Source organism: Acartia tonsa, chromosome 10 (assembly GCF_053477335.1).
Source record: "Acartia tonsa isolate MP-2025a chromosome 10, ASM5347733v1, whole genome shotgun sequence".
Taxonomy (NCBI): domain Eukaryota; kingdom Metazoa; phylum Arthropoda; class Copepoda; order Calanoida; family Acartiidae; genus Acartia; species Acartia tonsa.
This window is the reverse complement of record NC_137269.1, coordinates 16,338,261-16,366,194: the sequence shown is the minus strand read 5'-3', so window position 1 is coordinate 16,366,194 and position 27,934 is coordinate 16,338,261. Positions and strand designations below refer to the sequence as shown.

General features: G+C 31.5%; 1 protein-coding gene across 2 annotated transcripts in view; it reads right to left on the bottom strand.

Moving 5' to 3' along the window:
• Positions 1-27,934, bottom strand: part of LOC145329542 (amyloid-beta-like protein) — a 75,840-nt gene that overhangs the window by 45,613 nt on the left and 2,293 nt on the right. The window contains exons 4-13 of one of the 2 annotated variants that reach the window (XM_080173812.1): positions 19,424-19,494; positions 17,559-17,671; positions 15,742-15,841; positions 13,376-13,517; positions 12,186-12,245; positions 8,618-8,684; positions 8,113-8,231; positions 7,800-7,892; positions 6,289-6,330; positions 6,009-6,079 (exon numbers count right to left, since the gene is read on the bottom strand). In XM_080173812.1, the coding sequence (XP_080029938.1) occupies positions 6,009-6,079; positions 6,289-6,330; positions 7,800-7,892; positions 8,113-8,231; positions 8,618-8,684; positions 12,186-12,245; positions 13,376-13,517; positions 15,742-15,841; positions 17,559-17,671; positions 19,424-19,494 (878 nt within the window). The remainder of the gene's footprint in view (positions 1-6,008; positions 6,080-6,288; positions 6,331-7,799; positions 7,893-8,112; positions 8,232-8,617; positions 8,685-12,185; positions 12,246-13,375; positions 13,518-15,741; positions 15,842-17,558; positions 17,672-19,423; positions 19,495-27,934) is intronic. The other variant, XM_080173813.1, reaches the window with a different exon arrangement.

Sequence of the window (27,934 nt, the reverse complement as noted above, 5' to 3'; positions counted from 1 at the left end):
ATAGAAACAAACATTTCAGATATTTTCTTGAGAACGTTCGGTATTTGCAATTAATTATTGATTTTTGAATCAGGAATTTTAGGTATATATTTATTTTGTAAAAATATTATTTTACGGCTCAGAATCAAAGCAGTGTTTTTATAAAAAAATAAGTGGACAAATAATTCAACGTTTGGCCGAACTCTCCCGATTGACGTCATATTTTTTTCTTATATGATTTCAATCAGTATAGTTCGGCTAAACGTTTGAATTTTTTTTACCAAATTTAACAATCAACGTCAAGCGCCTAACATAGTAGTAGTAGTAAGGACAATTTTAAGTCGTTTTTCCTTATAGGCACTGGCTCAAACCAATATTGATTCTAATAACTAATGATGGGAATCCGGATCCGGAATCCGAATCCGGAATCCGGAATCCGCCAAATTTTCGGCCAATTTTGGAATCCGAATCCGGATCCGGAATCCGTTTTTTATAGCGGATTCCGGATTCTAAATTGGTAGGCTAAAATTACCTTCTTGAGTTTTTTCTTACAACTCCCTCTTACGTAGCACTTAAATTTTTTTCTACATAACAAATTTTAATTATTACTAATGTGATGTAAATGTTTTAGTTATGCTGGAAGTCAACAATTTAAACAAATCAAGGCTTTAACCAAGTAACATAGTGATAAATTAACGAAAAAAGCTATCCCTCTGTGACGGACGGCCTTTTAAAATACTGCTAGAATCCGGAATCCGAATCCGGAATCCGCCAAAAATAAGAATCCGGAATCCGCAAGAATCCGTCACTTTTTTTGACGGATTCCTTCAGAATCCGGAATCCGAATCCGGCCCAAAAATTCGACGGATTCCCATCCCTACTAATAACATAACATCTTCCTATCTTTTATACACTTCTCTTTTCCTCTTTAACCTTGTAATGTATCATCTTTGCTGGGAAGGAATTTGTTAAAGGCATTTTTTCCCCAAAGATCACTTTGAAGAGTTAAAGCATCTACATGGAAAAGGGATGAGAAAATAAGACAAAAAATAAAATTTCAATTAAAAAAAAAAGATTATTATGTCCATAAGTAGCGCAACTAGGATATACAACTACATTTAATGTAAAAAAAAAGAGACTATACCCCATTTATATTATCTGAGGCAATGGCATTTTCTATAAATTACATTTTTAAAACTGTGTTGTTAAAGATCATTGATTACCTGTTAGAACGTGTCCGTCAATACTGAAAAGATATAACTCAAATACAATGTATTTGTATGTATATGTTTTCAAAGATATCGTAAACAGCTGAACCGATCGATTCGACTTTGTTCAGAAAGTTTTGTTTCGGTTCAAGGGATGTTTTCGGCTACGTGTGTGTATAGGGACATCCATTCCACCCACCTTACGTCAGAAAAAATCCTTTACCCCTAAAAAATATTTGGTATTAACCTGCCCCCTCACCCGAAAAAAGCATTACAATAAAGATGAAATATAGCTAGATTTTCTTTAACATCAAAACATTTTTTACTTATTCGCCTTTCCCTTTCTGCCGGAGAGGGACGGAAATTGGATTAGATGAAAAAGAATTTAATTCCCTCTTTATGTTAAGAAAATGGAAATAAAATGTTGTGGCGTGTCATCTTTCCATGATAACAAAATACAAAGGGAGAGGTCATTTTCTAGTAAATCCCGTAAAGGTGTGTGTTATAAGGCCTAAAAATAGTAGTAGAACGATAAGGTGCTCTAGATATATGTATTCCCTATTGAATAGAACAATAGGGAAATTTTTTTTTTTTTTTTGATAACCGTACCTGGATTATCTAAAAAAAATACGAAATTTCTATCAAACGCTTTGTTTGGCTCAAACTGACAAAAATTTAAAAAAAATATAATTATAATAATAATGTTTTCTATAGGTACAAGGTAAAGGTTAAGAACAATCTATACCATTAAACAAAGGAAGAAGTCATTCTTTACAGGTTGATTTATTATAATTATATTTTTTTTTATTTGTGTCAGTTTGAGCCAAACAAAGCGTTTGATAGAAATTTCAGATATTCCAGGTACGGTTATCAAAAAAAAAAAAAAAAAAATTTCTTCCCTATTGTTCTATTCAATAGGAAATACAAATATATAGAGCACCTTATCGTTCTACTACTATTTTTAGGCCTTATAACACACACCTTTACGGGATTTACTAGAAAATGACCTCTCCCTTTATTAATCCTTTTATAAAAACAAGCGGCTACGCCCCTAGAGGCCTCTAGGAGCACTTGAGGAGAGGAGAGAGGAATTTGATAACCCAATTTCTTATTTTAGATTTTAAAAGAAAAAGTTTTAAAAAATTTAGGGGAGGGGGCGAAAATTTTTTTTTTTTTTGGGCTCCCCCCCTAATTTTAATTTTAGTTAAAAAATTTTAAAAAAATTTTGGGGGGGGGAATTTTTCATTTTTGGGGGGGTTGGGGGTGTCCCACCCCCCAAGAAAATAGTAATAAAACCTTCCCGGGACCTATGAGAAGCTACCCTGTTAAGGAGAACCCGATCGGTTCAGTGGTTAGCGAGTTCCTTCGGTACAAACAAACACATAAAAACACAAACACACAGACACACAAACACACATCCTGTTACTTTCGTATAAGGTTAAATAAAGATTTATTAATGTTAATTTGACCTAAGCAAAATGTTTGATATAACACAATTTTATTTTATAATAAATTTTACTATGGCTTCTTCATATCATTATTAGAGAAATACATATTTTAGAGCGATTTAAATCTATTTATATTATACAAGTACTTACGACTGTACCGCTCGTTGTCGCGAAGGTGTTTGGTTCGAATCTGGTCACAAACAGAGTCATAATAAAGACGTTAAAGTTGTGCCTAATACTGAAAGGACTTTTATAGTAATAATAACGAAATTACTTCAGCCAAAACAGGCGCAGCTCATTAAAAGGCATAGGAAGAAATTAAGAAATCATACTGGGTTGGTTATCTGCAATATCTAGAATGTTAGTTTTTTGTTTCCTACTATAAATGTCTCTACAACTTATGTTGTCTAATTTTAATAATTCTTATCTGTCAGTGTGTCGCTAATAATCCTTACCTGTGAATGTTTTGTGGAGTTTTCTTCATGGCTTTTGTTAGACAAGAAATTGAACTCTTCTTTTTACTCTGGAATCTAAAACAACAATGGTTATAATTTAAAATAAATTACAAAGGCCAAAACAAAAACAAAGTTTCATCCATAAAAGCTGGGCCTGACTTCCGGAACTTTACTGTAGAGCTGGAGGATCATACCTGGAACCTAAAATTGACCTGGACACCTATTTTTCATATTATGTTATACAACTAAAGGAAATTTTCGTTTTTTGGCCATAAAATGCTTTTTTTTAAGTAAAACATTTTTTTGGTTCTTTACCTGGATGATTTAAAAAATTCATCTCTTAGTTATGACACTTGGAGGGTTGTAAACAAACCCTCTTACAAAAATATACCACCCCCCTTTGGTTTTTATACACAACATTAAAGCTCAACCTAAACGCCCACCCCCCCCCCCCCTCTCTCAAATTTTATTAACGGGGGTTTTAGTGTAAAAATTTCAGTTGAGCAATACATATCACTAATTACACTTTAAGATGAAAACAGTAAAAGTGTCGAACTATGACGTCAGAAAAAATTAACAATTAACCAATGAGAGGCCGCTATATATTTTACCACAGTGAATACTGGCTTCTTATTGGTTAATTGTTATTTTTTTCTGACGTCATAGTTCGACACTTTTACTATTTTCCTTTAAGATCATTGATTGACTATTATTTTTTTACTCTTACTGAGAACCTAAACTGTTTTATTTGGTTTTTAGATATTTCTGCCTTAATAAATAGAGCATAAAGTGTAATTATGATCTAGTAGTATGTTATAATCTTGTTATCATCACAGAGGATCAGGTAACATGAAACCGTCTCTCTCTTTGCATGCAAATATTTATCAGATAAATTAATTGAAATTGAAAAATAAATATGGGGGTAAACTTCCCCCTCCAAACGCAAGTGCCCCTAGTTCATATTATTGTAAACATAAAAATTTCTAACATTCTATAGCAGATGTACACGTTTGAATTAGCAGAATCAAATTTATTCTATACCATGAAGAAGTAGGATTTTCTTAGTTTGTCCATCAATATCTTGCTAACCTATTTAGTTTACAAATTTTAGTAAAGCTTCACATAGCTCCTGGGATTGATTTATGCTATTTTTTCTAAATGGTCTTTAGGTGGTTTTTTGACTGTTTTCATATACAAATGTTTTTAGGTGAAAACAACCTATAGCATTAAAAATTAATGCTTTTTCAGAGTAAATATTTACTTTTAATTGTACTCGAAAGAGGGATTATAGACAGATAAAATAGAAAAAGCTTGCATTATCCTTTTTGTTTCATTTGAAACATTTAATATTCAATCTCAACTATTAAAAAAAAGGAAGTAAAAAAATATGGTTTTTGTTTATTTTCCTATTTGTTTCATGTAAAACATCAAACATTCAATCTCAACTATTGAAAAAAAAGTAAAAAAAATATGTTTTTGTACTGAAAGCATGGGGAAAGATTAATAAAACTTCAGTTTATCTTCATGCAAATTGTTTAAAATAAACTGAATGAAATGGGTCAATAAAATACAAAAATACCTAAACTTACTATTTTCCAAACTTATATCATACTAAACAAACATCTTTACTAAACAAGCACAAAATTTATTTCATCTTAGGAAAAATAGACTTATTAAGATAGATGGATAAATAGAAAAATGATTTTTAAAATATTTTATTCTTTTTTTCACATCTTATCCTAATTATCAATTAGACAGTAAAGACAGTAAAAAGTGGAGCATTGAACAAAACAGTTATTGCTTTTCTTATGGTTGTATCTCATTTCTGATGATGTAGCAGTATAGTTAAGAAATGAATCTATTAGCCATACTCCTATTGGCGTGTTTGTACAGAAATGAGAGGATATTGTAAGACAATGAAAACTTTAATTTACTTTTAGTTCTGAAATAGACGTTGAACAAACAAAAATAAATTAGGTTTATATTTTTCATATACACGATATACAAGTATACGTTCAATTTTGTAACAGCTTATATTCTAATTTTTAAAATTAAATGCAGTTAAAGTTCAGGAAAAGCAAGTATAATTATGTCCATAGAGTCTAGAAATTACGAACTAACAAAGCATCATTCAAGATGCGCGGAAAAAAGCAAACGAGGTAAAGTTGAGGAGGGTTTAGATACCCCAGCAAACCGGATAAGAATACGTGGATATATTGACAAGGGGGGAATTTATCATCAATTTAGGTTGCCAATATGGACCTCATTTATTGGTCATTTTGTTCATCCAGCATGAGGGGAGGTTATGATGTAAAGGGTGTGGAATGTGGATGTGGGTAACGTAATTGTATCCGGCTGTGAGTATCACTTTAATAGAGCACATAAAAATCTGGTGCAACATCCAAGTTATAATATATCGATTGTAATGTAGTTTATGATTCTATGAATTGATTCTATGTTATTGATAAGAATAGGCACTAGCATTCCTGGATATGGCTCTCTGTTCATGGAGGGAACTATAGGTAATTTTATACCTAGACATGACTCTTTGTTCATGGAGGGAACTATAGGTAATTATATACCTGGTCATGACTCTCTGTTCATGGAGGGAACTATAGGTGATTATATACCTGGTCATGACTCTTTGTTCATGAAGGGAACTATAGGTAATAATATAATTGGTCATAACTCTTTGTTCATGGAGAGGACTATAGGTAATTATATACCTGGTCATGACTCTTTGTTCATGGAGGGAACTATAGGTAATTATATACCTGGTCATGACTCTCTGTTCATGGAGGGAACTATAGGTAATTATATACCTAGTCATGACTCTTTGTTCATGGAGGGAACTATAGGTAATTATATACCTGGACATGACTCTTTGTTCATGGAGGGAACTATAGGTAATTATATACCTGGACATGACTCTCTGTTCATGAAGGGCGGCCAGCTGGCGACGTTCAGCCTTGTGTTCATCTTCCAATTCCTAAACATCAATACAAATTATACAAGTGCTTAAAAAAACACATGTATCAAAAAAATTGGGTGTAAATAAACACTCTATATATGTGTCTGCGACAGCAGAAAAACACGTATAGGTTTAGTGATTTTTTTCGAATTAATTTCGTTGTTGGTATAAGCTGATCAAAAACTATTTATTTTTGTGTTTTTTTGTGAAAATGAGAAATGACTCACCCTCAGACTATCTTGGTATTTCTTAGCCTGTTCATCCTGTTCCTAAAATATATAGTTAGGATTTCTTTAAACATTTGTCAAGTTATTTTGATTAATATTATCAAAGAATTCACACACTAGGCAAAGGTAACCACCAGGAATCGGTAACATGAAAAATAACTTTTTTCAACCATTTTTCCCTCCATGCTCTTTAAGGCTCTTTCAGCAATCATATTCTAAAAATTCCAGCAAAAAACTTTAATATTTACAATAATTTACATTTTTTTTATATTCATTTAGATAAATATGATTAATTTCTCTAGTTTTGAACTTAATCGTCATAGTTGATATTAAAAGATTTTCAATTCCCAAATGCAAATATATCCTAACCTATATTTGTAGAAATATATAACATCATGATAAGGTCAACATAATATCATTCTCTTATTTTGTACATACAAAATGTGAAATATGATATGAAAGTACATTTTTCAATAAGTATCCCAGCAATAAAACAGCTATTTTTTCAATGGAGTAAACTTAAACGTTAAAGCCAAATGCAAAGAGAGTGGATGGTTTTAATAGGAAAAAAAAGCATCAAATACGAAAAGACAGTCAGAAAAACAAACCCATAGAGCAGTCTAACTTCTAAAAAGATCAATCAAGTATCATACAAGAATATGTTACATATGAAGAAAAAAATTATATTTAGGTAAATTTTCTTGTAGTAATAGAATATAAATGTACATTTACCAATAATGTATTCCATGACCTTACAGCACAAGTAGAACAGCATTGAGATTATGACCACAGCCTTTTTTAAAATCAAAAATAATCCTTTAGTCTATATATTTTTTTTTATTTTCTGATAACAATAAAAAGTAAACTCAGATCAAGAAATAGCAGTGGGCATTTCAAAATCTTTTAAGAAAACGCAGCATATTAATTTCGAAGATTTAATTTACACATACAGACACAAAAACATCTTTTGAATTGTTTTTTTTTGGGCGGGGTTGTGACGTACACTGACATATTGCAAATGAATGTCATGAATTAACTTCACAAAAAATAATGAAATGACTGCCCCATCCGTCTGCAAGATCTTATTGAACATACAGACATACAAAATACTTTGAAGTGAAATATTTTAAAATTTTGTTATGATTTAGCTGTTTTTAACATTAAACATTTGCTGTTTTCAGAGAATAAAATGGATGTATATTGGGTATCAATATTATTATATATAGAATTTAATCTATGTCAAGGCTTAGATAAATTATGGTTACAGGCTAAGATCAGGGGACAGGGACAAATAAACTAGCAAGGACAATTATGGCCGTATGTTGCGCAATAGAAAGTTTATATAAATTATTAATGTTTTATTGTCCGTTTTTAATGTTCTTTCTAACAGGTAAATCGATTTAGTTTTCAATTTATATTTAACCTTGTCCCATAAATAATCACAACTATCTGTTTTTTTTTCTTTTATTCGAAGAGAATAGCGTAACATTTCATTATTTACAAAAGAATACCTTTTCATTTCCAGAAGCAAGTTTAAGATTATTCCAATCCTTCATCAGCGAAGCCACTCTGTCCTTGTGTTTGGCGTCCAGTCTCTGTGCCGCCTACGATAATTTGTTTGTAGTTAAAGGTAGATAGCTTCTTTGCAAGCTTTCATTTTTGATGGAAAATGTTTCTATTCATGGCCAAAAGTACACTAGAAACCGATATCTACAAGGTAACTCTATATTTAACGTTGGGTTCATTAAGAAATGTTAACAACCTTATTCTATTTTTTTATAATAAGCTACCAATGAACATAAAATGCTCTGTTTAGTGACTAACCTGTACAAAATCTGAGTGCTCAGACTGGGGCAGGTAGTGGGTCAGGTATGGGTCCTCAGTTGTCTTAGATTCTACACTTTCTTCTGATAGTATTATGGTTCCTTCAGTAGTAGATACACCTAGATAGATAAATAGTGGGACCTGGTGTTATTTCGGGTTCTAGACCTCTTCACGCACCTTGAAACATACTCCACGTCTTATGATTGCAGTTTAAAGCGTCCGTTCGCTCATCAGATAACCATCCCTTTGATTGCACGATCTTTGTCTAAAAAGTCCTAACTGTGCCTGGTAATGAGTTACGCCTGTTTTGGGCCAAAGCATTCCCCCTAGTCTAACTATTAATGTCATGTACCTGACATAGCAGCAGTAGGAAAAATTTTAACGTCTAAAGAAATGACGCTGTGACGGGCCGAGATTTTAACCTATCAACTTTCCGACAACTAGCGGATGCGCTACGTGTTTGGATAAATAGATAGACAGACAGAAAGATAGATAGATAACTAACCTTCCAATGGCAATTGTGTACTAGAAGTAGATGAACCTCCTTGTAATTCAGTTTCCTCGTCATCATACTAAAATAATTTAAATTAAGTAAAGCCTAATAATATCTTTAATAACTTAACCCTTGAAGCCAGGGGCGGACCTTAGACTTTTCAACCATAGCTTTAATTAAAATCAAATCAAATTTTTTTGCTGCAAATTTTCGGGGGTTTTTTAAATCTTAATTTTAGAACAGACATCTAGCATTTTATATACTTTAAGGATTTAAATGAAATACTCTTATAGAACTTTCCAATATTTTATTAAATGTATTTGATTATCTAACATTGAATAAGATTGAGATGGTTCTTGGTTGGAATATTGGTGGTGCATTATTCTATTTGGATCAACACAACAATAATTTCCCCATATGTACAACAGGTTATAAATTTGTGTGATTTTCCTAAAAGTACCAAGGGATCACAGAAACCTTATCCCTCTTTATTTTGTAAATAAATTGAAAAAAAGGGGGAAAGATATTTTATGACCTGTGCCTAAGCCTAACCATTGCTGGAGGCACTAACCCTGTAGGGCATATGTTTGCAGTGCCATAACCAAACTCAGTAAATTGAAACATACAAAAAACTAACCCATTTATAATTAACAATTATTCATCTAAATAGATCTGAATAATAGATTTAAAAGTCCAAAATAATAAATTGTTTTTTTATCATTTGAATTGTTGAAAGCCTTGTATTTATATGGACAAAACCATTAATCCTTTTAATACACAATTGTACATCAAAGTAAATTTGTAGTTACCCAGTCTTAATTTGTCCTTGCACATCAGAATATAAGAATATCAAATTGAATCAAATAAAGTAAGAAATATTTATCCATACAATTTGATCTGTAAGTCCTTGTGTGTGTCTTTCACTCTGATTTCCAGTTATAAAAATGTGTTAGATCTATAAACTCAATCTAGTATAAACTTAATATACAAAACATTTTTGAATTATATTTATTATCATTCTTGAAAATGCAAGGGAGTGAAAAAACATTTGTCTGTTAATTGTAATTATCTCTATAGTTTTTACGCACGTTTTTCGATTAGTTGCCTTAAAAACTCTTCGGCCTACGTGAATTTATTATTGATCTCTACAAAGTAACGGTTTTCAAACTTTTCCACGTTCAATTTCAATTCACATAAAGGGTAATTTTGTTTATCATAATTGGGACAATCACTAATTTATAAAGAACCATGTTAAAAAAACATTTGGTTGATTCAAACATAATAATATTTGATTTAAATACTTTGAAAAAAACTAGTATAGCAGTGCAAATGTTCAATAACGTTTCCATGCTCAAAATTTTCAATTTCGTAAATGGTTATTGCGACATTTTTGTAAAACGAAAAAAAAATTTTAAAGCTAGGTAAATTGACATTATTCGGGTATAGTACCTTTTGTGGTAACGCCCATTAAGGGGCGATTCGTCATATTTTTAAAATGGCTTTTAATAGGTTATTTTAGGTTAGCTTAGGTTATATTGGGTTAGGTGATTGCCCCGCAGGGTTGGGCAATTGGCCCCGCAGGGGCTAGAAATAGGAGAAAAGCTACTGAGAAAAATACGAAAAATCGCCCCTTAAGGAGCGTTGCCACGAAAGGGACTATGCCCCATTATTCTTGTCGACTTAAAGGTTGTAATATTTTCAAAACTTTGCAGGATATTTACGTAGAAATTATGGTCAACTTAAGCAATGCTTCTATAAAAAAATAAGTTTAGGTAATTTAATCAGGACTAAATATATAAACGCTTTATATAAAAAACAAAAAAAGTTATGTCAATTCCATCTTAACTTTTCTGGGACCTTTAGAAGATTTTATTCAGATTTGCATTATTTTGTAAACAATGAAAAAATTTCATTGCACAACCGCAGCATGAAAACCATCATGGTTAAACCATCACTAAGTGCTGCTGAAATCTACACACGTTTAAGAAGTACAAATATCTGCTTCTAACAGTTCAATCAAAATTGTTTTTGAAAACTAATTTTGATTTGTAAATTCCAATAAATAAAGCTTTTTTAATAATGATAAAATATGTAGTTGAACTGTAGAAAATGAGTCCCTGAATTTACATGTCACCGCATGTACTAGTAAGTGTGTACGTAATAAAGTTATTTTAATGAGAACAAATAACTGGAAATAATAATTTATAATACAAAGTAGAACGATATCTGTCCGTCTGTCTGTCTGTCTGTCCGTCCGTCCGTCCCTTAAGATCTCGGTAACCACTGAACCGATCGGATTCTACTCTTCAGGGAATATACCTACTGGTCCTGTGGTGGTTTTAGGCTATTTTCTTGGGAGGTGGGACACCACCAACCCCCCTAAAAACAAAAAATCCCCCCCCTATTTTTTAAAGTTTTTTTTGTAGAAGATTTCCTTGCTCCTTTTGCGTATTTCGCCAAATTTTTTTATCACATCTTGGGACAAAGCCCCTAGAGGCTAGGGGCGAAGGCGCTAGTAATAATATACTGTATAATGGTAATACTAAATAATATTTTTAGCATGGATGCTTTTAACAGTACTGAATATTACAGAAATATGAATAAACAAGAATATGTTTTCCTTATCTATGAATCAATCTTAATTATGACAGATAAACTCTAGCCAATCAAGCATGAAAGAGATAAAAAGAAAAACTAGGAAACTAGTATTCATAAAAACAATCACTGCAACTACAATCTACGTTTATGGTTCATATGCCTAAGACAATAATAGGCCAAATCCTATTGGAATAAGAGCGGCTACGCTCAAGAGAGGTCTTTAGGGGCCCCTGAAGGGGGGGGGGGTAGTGGGAAGTCGACCCCCTCCCACTTTGAATCCTTTAGGTTGTAGCTTTAAAAAGAAAAAGGTTTTGTACCATAGTACGGCGGGGGTCCAATAAGTCATACAGTGGCTCCACCTAGCGACACATTTTTTTTATTTTATTTTCATGGGCGATTACTCTTTGGAGGTTGGTGGTTCCCTTCATTAAAATAGCTATAAACCTTCCTAGTACCTTTGAGAAGCTACATTATAAAGGAGAACCATATCAGTTCAGTGGTTAGCAAGATCTTTCAGTACAGACAGACACACAGAGATCCTTTTATTTTGTTACTAGCGGTTACGCCCCTAGAGGCCTCTAGTGGCACTTGAGGATGGGGGAGTCGAATTTGATTACCCAATTTCTTATTTTAGATTTTAAAAGAAAAATTAAAAAAAAATATTTTTTGGGGGTGGAAAACAATTTTTTTTTTTGGGGGGGGGGGGTGGTGCCCCCCCTATCATTTTTAATTTTAGTTAAAAAATTTAAATTTTTTTTTGGGGGGGGGTAGCGGTTAGGGGTGTCTAACCCCCCAAGAAAATAGTTATAAACCTTCTAAACCTTACCGGGACCTATGAGAAGCTACCCTGTTAAGGAGAACCCGATCGGTTCAGTGGTTAGCGAAATCCTTCGGGACACACAGACAAACAAACAGAAAAACAGACAGACAAACATCCTGTTACTTTAGTATAAGGATAAGAATTTAGTTTGTTAAAATTTACCTTAGAGAAATAACCATCATTATAGTAAGTATCCTCTTCATCTGCATAATAATCCTCATCCTAATAACAATCAAATATAATAAAGTTATAGGATGTCTTACTGTTCTTCTTTCTTTTTGACTGCTATGATATCGTAAACGGCTGATCCATTCCAGGGATCCATTCGTTCCATAATATACCGGAAATTTGAGTATTGGTCTAGGACAGGTTTTATGCTTTTATCAATGCGGTCAGTTTTTTTGCGGTCCAAATAGAAATAAAATATGTGTCTAGTTATTGAAGAGACAGAAACCTGTTAAAAATTTATAAAAACTAGCATTAACAATTGTTTTTTTTGACTAATACCAAGCATAAAAAATCTTTTTAAAAATAGCATCTAGAATAGATACTTTTAAGCAGCAAATAGTGCCTAATAAAAAATGACGTCAAACAATACAAATGACTTATGATAAGCCAGTATATATTTTATCATTAGTCAAGTACAATATATACTGACCAATTATTGGACATGTGTATTGTATGACGTCATTTTTATTAGGCACTATTGGCTGCTTTGATATTAGTTTATAATATCCCATATACCATACTGTCCTACCGGGGATACAATATAATATGATGTGAATTAAGCTAATAATACTTGCTTAATTATCCTGACTTAATTACAAATAACACGATTAAGACATTAGGCTTTAGCAGCGAATCTACTCATATTTTTTTTATTATCGAGAAGAACTAAATTTATTAAGACTTTTTTTAGTGCTGGCTACAGCGTTCAATCCTAAAAAGGCTTCAACCTGGGGGACCTTTAATCAAGTTAAAAATCGAACACATCCATGATAAAAATAGACTAACGTATAACAGACACAAATTATGATAATAAAATCAGTACAAATATTGCATAATTAGATATATTTCATTCTTTCTTCGTTAAAATACTCTTATTTTCTAAATGAGTAGCAACTCTATGAGTGTTTTATTTTTCACTGGCTGACTTCTTCATTCCTTGAATTAGAAAATAACGTTTTTGCTTTTAAACCTAAGATGTAAAATTGGAGGTAAATACCTCATTTAGTAGATTAAAATTTATTCACAAACTAATACGATACATGACTTTTCAGTATAGCTCAGAAGTGTTTCTAATCCAGCGGATATGAATTTGATTCTGAGACGCACTGAAAACACCTTCTAACCTGTTCATTGTCGAGGAGTTCTTGTCCATAGCCTGTCTGGATCAGCTGTTTAACTGAGGTTGGACAGCAGACAAACTCAACTCCAGAAAACAAGTCAACACCACACGGCAACAGGATGGCAAAGCTTCGCAGGATCATTTCCCTAAATAAATTAAAACAGTTTATAAAATAGATTACTTAATGACAAAGGACAAAGGTAAAGTAAAAACTAGTTGTTTCGCTACTAGTCTCTAGGATAGGACGACTTTGGGAAGAAAATAGCCTAAAACCATCCTAAGACGCTTATAAAGATTCCCTAAAAAGTATACTGAATTCTGAAACTTTTGTATATAATAATTCAATAGTTTTTTGAAAAACCTGTTTTTAAAAAAAACATACATTTTCTGAACACATGATTCTCTTAAACTTTTAAGACCTATTTTAATACATTGTGACCACTGTATCAGTGTATATGTATAATTTAAAGAATAGCTTCGCAGCAAAATGCATTTTGATTTAACCTAAATATAAAAAAAATCTATCAAAAACTCATCAAAACCGAATCTCAACCAATTTTGTCTTTTTTGTTTGGTATGGCAGGTGGAAAATAAGTTTATTTATACAATTTCATATTTATATGTTGCGAATCTACTCTTAACCCCTTACAGTCAGGCCCCTTGCCGCACCTTTATAAGTCGGGGGGGGGGGGGGGGGGTGCGTTCAACGCCCCCCCTTATTATCTCAGTTCCTATTAGAGCTAGAGGGCTAAGATTTTTTAAGTCCCCTGTGTTATGATGAATTTCCGACCTTAAGTAAGTCAAGGTCAATTTTCGCTTCCTTTACCCTTTTATTTAACAACCTTTGTTTTTAGGTCCTTTTTTACTTAAAAATTTCAAACGGCTGTAATTTTTTGATTTTTGAAGCTAGAACAAAAATTTTTTTGCAGAAAATGTTTAACTTTATGTAAATTTTATATTTGAAATATCAAAATATAAATTTCAGCGGCCGCAGCTGTACTTGGCAGCTGCCAGCCGCCGCAGTCGGCGGTCGGCGGGAAAACGGCGGCGGATCTTTATGAAATTTTAATATGTTATGTAGACATATAAGAAAAGCTTAAGTTTGAAATTTGAAGTCTCTAGGTCAAAAATTGCGGCCACAGGAGCCTTTTAAAGATTTCTGGAGACCTGGAGGATCAGGACCTGCAGGATCATACCTGGAACCTAAAATTGACTTGAACACCTGTATTTAATATGAGGATGTACTACTAGAGGATATTTTAGTATTTTGGTAAGATATAATGCTTTGTTTTAGTCAAAAAATATTTTTGCTCTTTACCTGGATGACCATGCCAGGTTTGCTGGCATTCTGTGCCCGCCAGGATGGAGATATTCAAAAAATTTCAACTCTCTGTTATGTCTCATACCCACACTTAAAAAGTCAAGCAGTTTGGGCTCTTTATCTTTCACACACAGAAAATGAGATAGAAAAAACCGGATGGGGGGGGGCGTTCAACGCCCCCCCCCCCCGACCGTTAAGGGTTAAGGGGTTCTTTAAATGAAGTTTTGTTTAAATGTTTTATATTCTCTTTGATTTTATGATAATTCTAATATTTTTTTCATTAATTACTTTTGCCTTCCATGGTTTAATTAGGGAAAATATAATTTCCAGTATAGTTCGAATATTTATATTGATCTATTAATAAGCATTGATTTTCTTTGCCTGCTTGTGAAATGAAATATCTTTACAATTAGTAGCAGATCTTTTAAATGTATTGGGAAATGACAAAATAATTGGATAGAGCTCTCCAATCTTCAATAGCAATTAATTATTGTAACAAGGATGACAACATCCCTAAAAGCGAAGCTCTGAAACGGTATGACAGACGAACATTAACTCTTGAAGGGTGTCAGAACTGAACATACAAAATATGAATATATAAGTTTTGACAAAAAATATACGTAAATTTGTTACAAAACTTCTTAAATACAGAATTCTGTTTAAGGCCCTACTGACATTTTTAATACAATTGGTAAATTCATTTTTCTCATTGGTTGATTTTTGTGAAAATCATGTCACTTCTTGGCCAATTAACAGTATACAATTGTATCTCACATTGGTTAACCAATGAAATCTTTCTTAAAATTGGCTGATCAATAAAAAATCTTGTCTCTCATAGATTGACTAATTCAACATCTTGTCTATATTTGGTTGATCAATTTACCTTCTTGTCTTTTATGGGTTGATAATTTTTATTATCATCTCTCATTGGTTAAGTAAAAAAATCAGGTCTTCGTTGTTTGATCACTTATATGATTTTGTTGAACTCAAAAGTTATTAGTTGTCTCATGTGTTAAAAAGCTGTACATAAATACATAAAGAATATCTACCTTGAACTGCAGGTTTCTCTGGCTGTTTGGTTCCATGAAGTGTAGGACTGGCACAGGCTTTGGTTGTGAATATGATCAAACTGACATTGTTCAGGAACTAAAGTCGAGATAATCTTTAAAACTTTTCATATTTTTTTATAATTATGTCTATACAAAAGAAAAGAAGCAAGAGAAATATTACGTAACGTTCTAGACAAATTGGCAGTCATAAAAGTACCCAAGTAAAAGAGCTACTAATCTTCTAGAATGAAGGGTATTCTTAAACATCTTTTATTTCTAGATAAACTTCCCTAACCTGAAGACCACTATAGGTTTAGGTGTTTCGGAGATCTTTGTGGACAAATAAAATCTATTATATAATACTCATTTAAAAAGACAAGCTTCTACTTTGCAAATTTGCAAATAATTGTTACTTTTTTTGTATATTCTTACCGACTTACATAATGATAAAATGTATGTAAGTTTTATAGAACCTAATTTGCGCTTTACAAAATTAGATAACCCGTTAAGAATTTGCGATATGCAGTTCGATGCAAAATAATTTTTTTTTTAATAGAAAATATCCAATTTTTGTAGATCTAAAAGTAGCACCGGGTTAAAACCAATATTCAATACATTCAAACAAGAATGAAAATATTCTAAAGTAGCCAAATTTCTTTTTAAGTATTTTATTTTCATAGGATTCAAGTGATACATTACAAGTATATGTCTGTCTGTCCGCCAATGAAAAGATAGACCGCTTGATTTTGGGACTGCTTTCCTACAATAGGTTTCAGCTTTATGTCTGCAAGTTAATATAAAATTTTAATGTTTTGAAAATAATTGTATCAGGGAATTGTTTAACTTAACCCTGTATAAAGATGAATATCTCTCTGAATGAGAAAGGGAAAAAATACCTATTGAAATTGAGGGAAGAGAATTATCGATGAGATGTGACGCAACTAAAAATTGAAAAAAAAATCAGCAAGCAAAAGTGCTTACACAAAGAAAAAAAATGTCTTTAAAATACAGCAAAGGAATTGAAACCAATTTGTTTAAAATCTTATTGTAGCTAATACATTGATTGGCCGGGTTGAAATGTTTCCTCAATTTACTTTTAAAACGAGGAAATAGTTTTTACCCTAACCATATCTCATAGGTGTAGAAGTTTTGTTGTTCCTGCGAAGCCTATGAACATTTTTATGCTTATTCCTCTATTTAGTTGTTATATGGAAACACTCCAAAAATCTTTGAAATTAAATTGAACTCTACGAGCCAAAAAAGCTTGATTCTACATTTAAGAAGTTGTCAGGTATATATTTTCATTTATATTGAGGGAAATTAATTCTGATTTGTTATTTTATCTTAAAATTTTATTACATCAATCTTATTTTAATTGAAAAAAACTTTTATCTTAATTGTCTTGTTTTTAAAATAGATTAACATTGAATAAGGCTTAATAACACCAGCTAATCTTCTTTGAAAATCAAAGTTTTTTTTTATATTTGTATCATGTCTCAGCACATGCAATAAATCCATTTTATACTTTTCAAACTTTGAAGAAACATGTATAGTATATTATTTTTTTAATTAATAAATTCAATGATTTCTTTTTAAAGAATATAAATAAATTATATGGTAATGAGTTTCGCCTAGTTTAGGCCAAGGCATTCCCCCATACTCTTTCTATTCATGGCACGCACCTGACATAGCAGCAGTAAGAACCATTTTCAACGTCTTTAGTTAACACGCTGGGTAGGGCCGAGTTTCGAACCCGTCACGTTTCCGACAACGAGTGGGTCTACATATGTAGGTAATAGGTTGAAAAGATTTTCCTAGCAGTGGATCTGATTGGAAAGGACCCTCGAGGCATCTGTAGGGTCTGACAGAGGTATCTCCAGCTACACATTCGTTAGACCCAGGTTTACACCAGGTTCCAAGCTTCAGCTCCCTGAAATAAGACCTGGTTAGTTTAGAAACCTAATACAGAAAGATTCAGTTAAACACTCGTTTATGTATTATTTTTTAAGTGGCTACGCCTCTAGAAGCCTTTAGAGCCACTTAAGTTTAGGGGGTTGGAAGAAGGTCGAAATTCCCCCTCTCCAATTTCAATTTTAGTATTGTAAGAAGCTTTACTGTAAAGCAGAATGATATCGGTTCAGCGGTTAGCAAGATCCTTCGCTACAGAAAAAAGCTTACTACTTTATTTAATAAGATTAAAAATATTTAAACTCAATGATGATTAAATTACGACCGACAAATAAATTCTTATGGTATTCTCAGAGAAAATATAAAAATGTTAAAATAGGACAACAAAAAAAAGGCAAAATAAAGTTAATCCTGAGATAACTGTTGTTATATTTATGAACAATAAAAGAAGTATTTTCAAACTTTTATTCTCAAGCGACACAAAGTTATTTTCTGTGACCTAAAATAAGTGGAATAAAATAAGTAAAAGTAAAAGTAAGAAAATGTCCACATAAAATATAAAAAAATAGTTGTATTTTTTAAAATATATTATTAAGAAGGACTGTTTACAAGTTAGGAAAAAAAAATTAGTAAGGAGCAAAGAACAAATTACTTAATTCTTTAAATCAGCACCAAAATGAACAGGCGGACAGATATACAAACAGATATATCCAACGAGTGGCTTTGCTACATTAGTAAAAGATATTTATCGAATTTTAGAAACATATTTAGCTGAAAGCGTCTTTTTCTTGTTGAATTGACAATTTTTCATTTTAACTTTACAAAGCAATTTGCATGGCAAGAAGTATTTATTTCATGAATAAGCATGTTTTTTTAATATTAAACATTTTTAAATACATAAAAATTTTGTGGAAATGCTGTTTTAATCTAATAATCCTGTTTAGAATAAATCGGGCACAAAATAAGGTATGACAAACTATTTTTAGCTAAAATAATTTCATTTCATTGTTGTTTTGTGTGCTATGCTTGTCTTATTAAAAAGTTTAATGACACGTCAGTCCGTCAATCAAACTAAATCTACCAAAATTAGGAATCGTTCATTCCTATAGACAAATTTAAAAGATATAACATTAAATTATGGTGTGTACAAAACTAATACTTTGATTGCAAGGCCTTTGTCTGAAAGTCTGTACTTCCGAGTTCCACTTTTTAATGGGCAGAAGTAGTTCCCCGCTTAACTATTATAATTTTTTTTATCTATGATGTGATTAATCTAACCCTCTACCTTTAATCTTAAGCTATTGGCTCACATCATATGATCCTATGTTATTTCTTGAAACAAGTTGTTCTTAGAACCGGCTTATTTTTATTATAGTTGACTGTTAGGAATTTATAACGAAAAAGGAATGCATAAATAAAACTTCTTTAAATCAATAAAATGGCTAATTATGAGGAATTTATAACGAAACAGGAATGCATAAATAAAACTTCTTTAAATCAATAAAATGGCTAATTATGTTTTTTGTAAGCACAGCTTATTTTCTAATCTTTATTAATTTGTGTATGTTTGACTTCATCAAAGTGTTTGATAAGCAACAAACGTTACTCTTTTGCTTCATAATAAAATAGAGGTAATTTTAAAAACTTATTTCAACTTAAAAGATTAAAACCTATCCAAGGATAATTTGAAAATTTTAAAGTGTCAAATGGGATAAACATACCTAGACAGACCTATTATTTCTCTAATTTAGTACACAAATGTAAAACAACTTACTTGTTAGATTCAACAATGTTAGTGATATCTCTATCTGGATAAACCTTCTTGCAGTATTCCAAAACTTCAACCTGAAAACAGACACAACTTGTAGAAAAGTGGCAGAATAAATATTAGTTCATGTAGAAAGACTGCGCATAGAGATATAGCGTAAATACTGCATACTGTACATAGAGGACTTAAACACATTCAATAATTGTAGAGTTGCAGCGCTATGATATAATATATATTATTTGTATGATGTAATGAAGTTAGTGAGTTATCAGACAAAGTTATTTTTGTCCAATAAATAGATCCGGAGAAATTGTCAAGGTTTTTCATGGATCAAGTTGTCATTACAAAGAAACATCGTTTTGTTATAAATCTTAATTTGACAGCACATCAAGGTCTTCAAATCACGCCCCAATGATATGTTTAGGAAGGGGGGATAAATTACGCCCATCCATAAATTACATTTTAATAGACCAGCCGTATTTCAGACTTGGTCCTTTTCTTGATAATTTGAAAAAATAAGTTTGTGAAAGTAAATATTGTTTGAATATTACTTTATTCGGTCTGTTATTGTCACTCTATCATAAGCAATAACGGCTAAGCCCTAAGAGGCCTCTAGGTGCATGTTAAAATTTTTTTTTTTTTTATTTTTGAAAACGAAAAAATGTTTTTTTTTTCCAGTGGCGATTTCTTTTGTTAAAAAGGAAATAACCCCCAATCCCCCCCCCCCAAAAAAAAAATTGCATATATTTCCTGGACCTTCATTGTAAAAACAACCATACTAATTAAGGTCCAGCGTTTAGCGAGATTTTAAGCTACATACAAACACACTTTTACATAGGGTTGCGTTTAGCATACACAAATTTTATTAAAATTTGAAAATATGGTTTTAATTTTAATAAATTAATATTACATTCATTTTTAAGCATTAGTTTTGACCTAATACTGGGCAAAAATACAATAATACAAAATGAGACACAAATAGTATTAATATTTAATGCTTTTACTTTATTAATGTTTTATGGTAGAGCATATTTTTTTATATAATTTTATAATCAATAAATATTACAGCTATCTATGAAAGGAAAAAGTTTTATATTTGATAAAGATTGCATTAAAAGCCTCGATAGTAAACCCAAAGGTTTATTTTTTCATCCCTTTCCAAGTAATAATTCCTCATGGCCTGTATTCCCTTTATACAAAGCAACCTTACTATTTTTTGTAATACAGCAATATTAAATACTTCTCTTTTCCCCTTTATAAAGTTTGGCTAATGGAAGTTGTGTGTGGGTGGGTGTGTGGAGTGTCTGTAATGCTTTGTGTTTATCTGTTACACCTCTGCATTGCATGACAGGTTTAGGTAGAGTCACAAAATTCAGGGTTATCAAGTCAAAAAAAATACTATATTACATATTTTAGAGATATCTAGTCTACTTTAATACTCTACTATATGAGTCACATAATTCAGGGTTATCAAGTCAATAGTAACACTCTACTACATGAGAAAGAGTCACATAATTCAGGGTTATCAAGTCAATAGTAATACTCTCCTACATGAGGAAGAGTCACATAATTCACGGTTATCAAGTCAATAGTAACACTCTACTACATGAGAAAGAGTTGCATAATTCAAAGTTATCAAGTCAATAGTAACACTCTACTACATGAGAAAGAGTCATATAATTCAGGGTTATCAAGTCAATAGTAACACTCTAATATATGAGAAAGAGTCACATTATTCAGAGCTATCAAGTCAATAGTAACACTCTACCACATGAGAAAGAGTCACATAATTCAGAGCTATCAAGTCACTAGTAACACTCTAATATATGAGAAAGAGTCACATAATTCAGAGCTATCAAGTCAATAGTAACACTCTCCTACATGGGAAAGAGTCACATAATTCAGAGCTATCAAGTCACTAGTAACACTCTACTACATGAGAAAGAGTCACATAATTCAGGGTTATGAAGTCAATAGTAACACTCTACTACATGAGAAAGAGTCACATAATTTAGGGTTATCAAGTCAACAGTAACAATATACAGATTTCAAATCTAAAAAGGGTTCATGGCTGTCAAATTTGATTAAACGACATCTGAGTTTATTTATAATTATATTAACAAATTTTGATTTTTTTCATCCTACTGGCAACCATGTTTGAATTCCCCAGAGGTAACCCTGCTTTAATGCATTGAACGTTGTGCACCCGTCCACACTTTAGAATCTCATGACTTGTACAAGGATTCAACTCAATCTACAAGTTCAATTTTTACAACTTTTAAAATGCATTTTTTACAGAACAGAAATTTATTTTTCAACAACAATTCTAGAGGTTTATTCTTCAATTTTAAAATAGTTTTAAGAGGAGTTTTAAGCAGAAAAACTACTCAAAAGTCAGATATTTTAATTATTTGTCCTTCATTTTTTTACTGTGTTTACATAATTCCAAATAGTCACATACATAAATACTTAAAATGATCTAAATAACTTATCACCAACAGGTCCAATAATAAGAATAATAGGGGCTCATATTGGTCAGAAAAGAAAAAAAGGGGTATATAGGAAAATAAGAAAATTGAATAATAGAAAATAACGAAATCTTGAAAAAAATTTGAATAACCGACGGACTAAGTAACGGATGGAATGACACAACATAAACTATAGAGTAGCTTCTCTACTAAAAATAATAGTTTAGTAGAATTATTTTACCTCTTTTAGTGTCTTCAATTCATACCAAAGGCGTTTAATCATTGTTTGTTTGATTTGTACTTTATTCGTGAAAAGCCACAAAAAAGTTCATAATTCCCCTTTACTAGGGGATTTTATAATAGGTAAAAATATGTATCATAAAGTTGATTCTTATGTTATAAATGATGGATTTGCCCTGAAAATAGCCAAAAACTTGCTAAACTAAAAACTGGCTAAGCCGCCAGCGGTTACTTTTCCAAATTGATGTCCAATTTAGGGGAAATAGATCTACCAAGGATTACTCATGCCAAGTTTCATAATAAAATTCGGATTCTAAGTGGCAGTTGCGCATTGATTACGAGATAATTGCATGTTCATTTAATAACAGCAAGCATAAATGTACAAATTAAAGGTTTACTGACAAACAAGCCTGACTTGTAGAGTGGTTAAGATCTTGAAAAAGAGAACTGTATACTTTTTTACACTGAATTTCAAGCATATACATATATTTGAGGTTTAGCTGATCAAAATAGATAGTTCTTAGTTTTTTCCTCGTATTTATAAATTCAAAAGAAATTTTCGATGCAAAACTTTGATGCAATATCCAAAAAAATAGATTTCTGGAAAAGAAAATGATTCAATTCATGAAAAGCGATGTAAAATAAACGTGGTATTTGGAAATATTAAATTTATCTAATGAAAGTTTGTTGAGACTATTGGTGCCTGTTTATGGATCAAAGCGCTCGTCTATAATTCAGGAAAGAAGACTTAGGACTTTCAACCAAATTGACCATTAAATTTAAAAACTGGTTTTGCTATTCATTCGCGTTTAAAACTTTTGTGGTTATTATTAAATCTTGATTCAAAGATATATTTGATTTCTGATATTCTATAATGTGTATCTATCATTTGTTTTCAGATAACCCTTCCCTGTGAAGATTGTATGGTTTTGACAGGCAGACACTCTATACAATCCTTTCATATTTGTCATACACAAATAGAGTACTCATACTCTCAAGCAAGAAAAAAAAATATAGATGAATATTCCATTTAAATTTTTAGAAAGCAATGTCAGAATTAAATATGCTGTAATACAATAGGACATATTACATAAAATTCAATAGCTTTTTGAATGACACCTACTTTTATGATTGGTTGAATGATAAAAACAATTACAATAGGTGGGACAAAAGAGTGTTATTAGGATTTAGCAAAATAAGTAAAATTAACTTGAAGCATTATAAAGATGTATCTATTATAAGGCCAAATCATATAAAATTTCCTATGCTATACTATAGGTTATGGGTTCTTATCCAGACATATATATAAAGGAAAATGTAAGACTAAGAAAACTCTTACTCCTTTGCTAGAATTTGGCCCTATAACTTTAACTTCTTTTTTGATAGATGGATTAATAGAATTATTAATAAAATTAAAACAAAATATATTGTTCTCCTCTTAGTTATCAGCTACTTGAGTAAATAATCAACCTTGTTTTCTTACAAAAGATTGTGTAAAATAAAGACAAAACAGGAAAGAAATAATACGAGAAAATAGATGTACAAATCTAGCTATAGTTCTAAGTTATAATTACTGTATTGTAAAAACAGCTGACAAAAGGCCTTAAAAGGTGTAATGGATTGAGGTGGCTGAGTGCCATTTTAGTTCAACACAAAATACTTTTACAAATTTGTACAAATTCTGCACAGGTTTGCCCGAACAAATATAAAGCTCAACAACTCAACGAGATATAACAAGGTATAAATTTAAAAATAATATGTAGTTACAAAACATTAAAAAATAACTATTAGAAGTTTCAAAATGAACTGTTGTAAAAGAATTTCATCTTGCATCTTGCCCAATCGTCAAAAGAATCACCATACATAATATAAAAAGTAACTGTATAGAGTACATTTTTTAAATTTCATATCATATCAACCCTCTAAATGTGTGAAGGTCATAAAGACATTAATAGGAAAATTCTATTAAAAGAAATACTTTAAAAACTGCTTAACCTGTAACTCTGTAATTTTATGGAAAACTTTATATTGATCCAACTCAGAGTTAAGATCTTATTTAGTTGCCACCACTACCCCTACCCGAGGGTACCACCAGAAAAGTCCCAATTCTTTTAAAACTAAGAGCGATGTTACATTGTTTCTTTATAGTTGTTTTAGTGCCTGCTCTCCCAGAATCTAGGGGATCTGTATTCAAAAGGTTAGAGAAAAGCAGAAAATAGCCTAAAACCATTAAAAGACTATCATCTGAAAATAAAACAGCCTAACACCACCCTGTGACCTATATGAAAATTTAATTCAGTAGTTTTCAAAATCTTAAGCATCAAACTTCTTTATGTAAGACTATTTGCTTCGCCAGTCGCCTCTTGGGAATAGGTCAGTAAAATAGACTAAAACGCTCCATAAACATCTTTACATCTTCCCTTAAAAGTACAATCAATTTGGACCAGCAGTTTCCGAGATCTTTAGCTTGAGACAAAAAACTTACTACTTCATGTAATAGGATAATGTATTTTTGTGTCAATTTGACATTTTGATTTACAAATTTGTCTTCTTTTTTAATGTAAAACAGTTAGAAAAAGCATTGTTACTATGCAATAGCTGCATTACGTATTCTACATACATATACACATAGATTCATCAATACTTCAGCTAGGCGACCAGGCTTACAGATATTCTCTTAATTACAGGGACAATTATAGCCATAAATATCGTATCACAAACCAGGTAATAACATCTTTTGAAAAAAAATAGAAAAGAGATTTTGACAGAATTTGTCATCATTTTTATAACTATGAATTTTTCGTTAGGTAGGTAATGAAACTAGTGTTGTTGTTTTCAAATACATCATTAAACTAGAATTTTCATTTTTTACTAACGTGCTTGGTGCAACCTTTTGACGCTACCTTGTAGAAGTCTTAAATTGTAAGTATGTCCTTAATTAAATAGCATCTGATATTCAAGCAATTTACGACAATTTTACATTGACTTCTTATTACTATTATCTTTCTTCAAGTGAAGACACTCTACAATTCTAGTATATCCAACTGTTAAACTTGTTGATCTTCGCTTATATGGACATTGTGGTGCTTGTTTTCATAAGATTAAATAAGATGTTTGTATCTGCCCTACTGTGCAGCATATCACCATTACCCTACTGTGCAGCATATCACCATTAACATAAATAATGGAATATTCAGATATTTATGGAAATACCAATATTTGCTCAGAATAAAGGGAACAATTATGTATATGGTATTTAATAAGTAGTACAACAATAACAAATAGAAATAGTTATAGACAAAAAAGAAAGGTGAACATATAAAAAGGTCTTTAAAATCAAGAAAAAAAAGAAAAAATCAATGAAAAATGTCGCCAGTTTAAGGTCCAGCAAAAAAAGCGACTTAATATTACGTAGCGGGGGTGTGCACCCTTATAAAGGTGAGTGTAGACGGTTGTGTATCCACTTCTCTTAATTTTTCCAGAGGGTGGAAACACCCCATCTTATGGTTAGCTATTTTGATTGTCCCTAAATCCAATTGTATTTATCCACTCATATACTTTTTCCTCGTTTGTCTTCAATAAAACAAAGGAAAAGAGAGGTCTTCAATTTTACTATATTTTGCCCCCCAACGACAGCTGAAAACCACGTATAGGTTTCGTGTTTTTTTTTCGAATTAATTTCGTTTAAGGTATAAGCTGTACGCCTGTAAGTTTTAATAATACTGAGTTGCAATGGTTATGGGCCAAGGCATTTCTTCAAACTCATCATTTGATAGTGAAACAATTAGTACAATTTTAACGTCAATAGTTATAGTGAGGCATGTGTCGAGACGCAAGAAACAAAGGCAATTTATATACAATTTGTTGTAAATGATGAACTTATTTAATTGAATGTTAAGCGAGATCATAACGGTCAGACAAATTACCTTATTATTTCATAATTTAAATTTGATTTATAGATATTATATATGGGAGGGAGGAGACATAATAAAAGCTTTAACCCATTCTAAGACATATGTAAAGCTTCCTTACAATGAAGACCTCAATGAGCTTATTGGTAAGCGTTATCATAATGCTATGATTACAAAAGCTTTTCCTTTATGGTTAACTAGCGGCTTCGCCAATAGCCTCTAGGGGGTAAGAGGTAATTTTAAAAAATGGTGCTGCCAGTAGTTTTATGTGAACTAACTTCCTCATAAACAAAAAAAGGGAGGGAATTCTTTTGTTTTTTTTTGGGGGGGGGGGGGTTGGGGGTGCCCCACCCCCCAAGAAAATAGCTTAAAACTACCACAGAATCTGATCGGTTCAGTGGTTACCGAGATCTTTAGGGACGGACAGACGGACAGACATCAAGGTACTTTGTATTATAGATGTCATTACTGTTTATTTATACAAAACAATGAAAAATTAAGCCACACAATATAACCAAAATGTTATGTAAAAATATAAATGTAAAACTTTGCCAAGAGGAAAACATTTCTTGGAGCAAAGATACTACATAACCCTTGTTTTTTAAAGTATAACACATACGCTTACTGCAGAGAAAGAACATATAAATCTCATACGAAACCAATCTGTAAGGAAAAAATCGCGGTCTTTTTCAGAATATTATACAAAGTTTTCTATACAATTGATGTATTACAGTCTACTGTTCTTTAATATTCTAAAATATTTTTTTGCTTGTTGTTAGTGAGTTACATATGGATAATACAATCCTTGGTTCTATTTTATTCTGAATGTCAAGGACAAAAACATGTTGTTTTTTTTCTGTAAGGAAATATATATTATTAGGAAACACAATTAGTTTTTTTAAAAATTAGCCACTAGTTTTTTTAGGGGGGACATACCCCTCCACCTATTGCATTCTAAGCAATATTTTTTTATTGGGGGGGGGGAGTCTTATCTCTCAGAAAGGTTCACTCCTTATTATTTTCCTTATACCAATACTAAATCTTTGGAATACCCGGTCTTTCTTAAAGATCTTAAAGAACATACACACCCAACACACATACAACCAGAAGTATAAAGTGTTTTTTTGGGGAAGGGGCCGGGGACGGTGTATTAACCTCTGACAAAATTTAAGGGAGTAGGTAGATAAGCCCCACCCAATAAGTAAACACCTACTACAAACTCTTTGACAAGGGTATACACTTTACACAATCTAATACAGCCAAATAGATTGTCCGGCTAGGAAAAGCTTATAGTGTCTCAAAAAAAATATACAAATGATCCAACGTTTGGCCAAACCATGCCGATTGACGTCGTATTATGCGAGAATATGACGTCAATTAGCATAATTCGACCACATGGTAGAACATTTGTCCACTTTTTTTTCGAAAGCTTCGTTTTTAATAATCAAAGATAAAATTTGTTAATAGTTAAGCAGTTTATCTTTTGTAAATCTATTATAGTATTTGTTACAGAAAAGAACACAAAAAGAAAATTATGTGTAATGCTCTTAAGAAAAGAAATTATGTTCCAATTAGTACAAAATTATAATATAAAAGGTTTCTTATTACTGTAAAAACGCTAGATTAAGCAATTTATTACCTATTAACCTTATTTTTTTTCATTTCTTTACAAGAATTGGAATAAAAAATGTAGATATCGCTTTTTTTGAGGGGGCTTACATGAGGGGTTTCAAAGGTTTGAGGGGGATAAGATTCGACTAAAAAGCTTCCTGAAAAACAGAACACTATCAGTCTAGCTTCTTTCTTAAAATGTTCACTTAGGTGCACCAAACAAGGACAATTATATCCATAAGTTACACCCTAGAGATAATCAATAATTTTAAAGATAATTACTGACT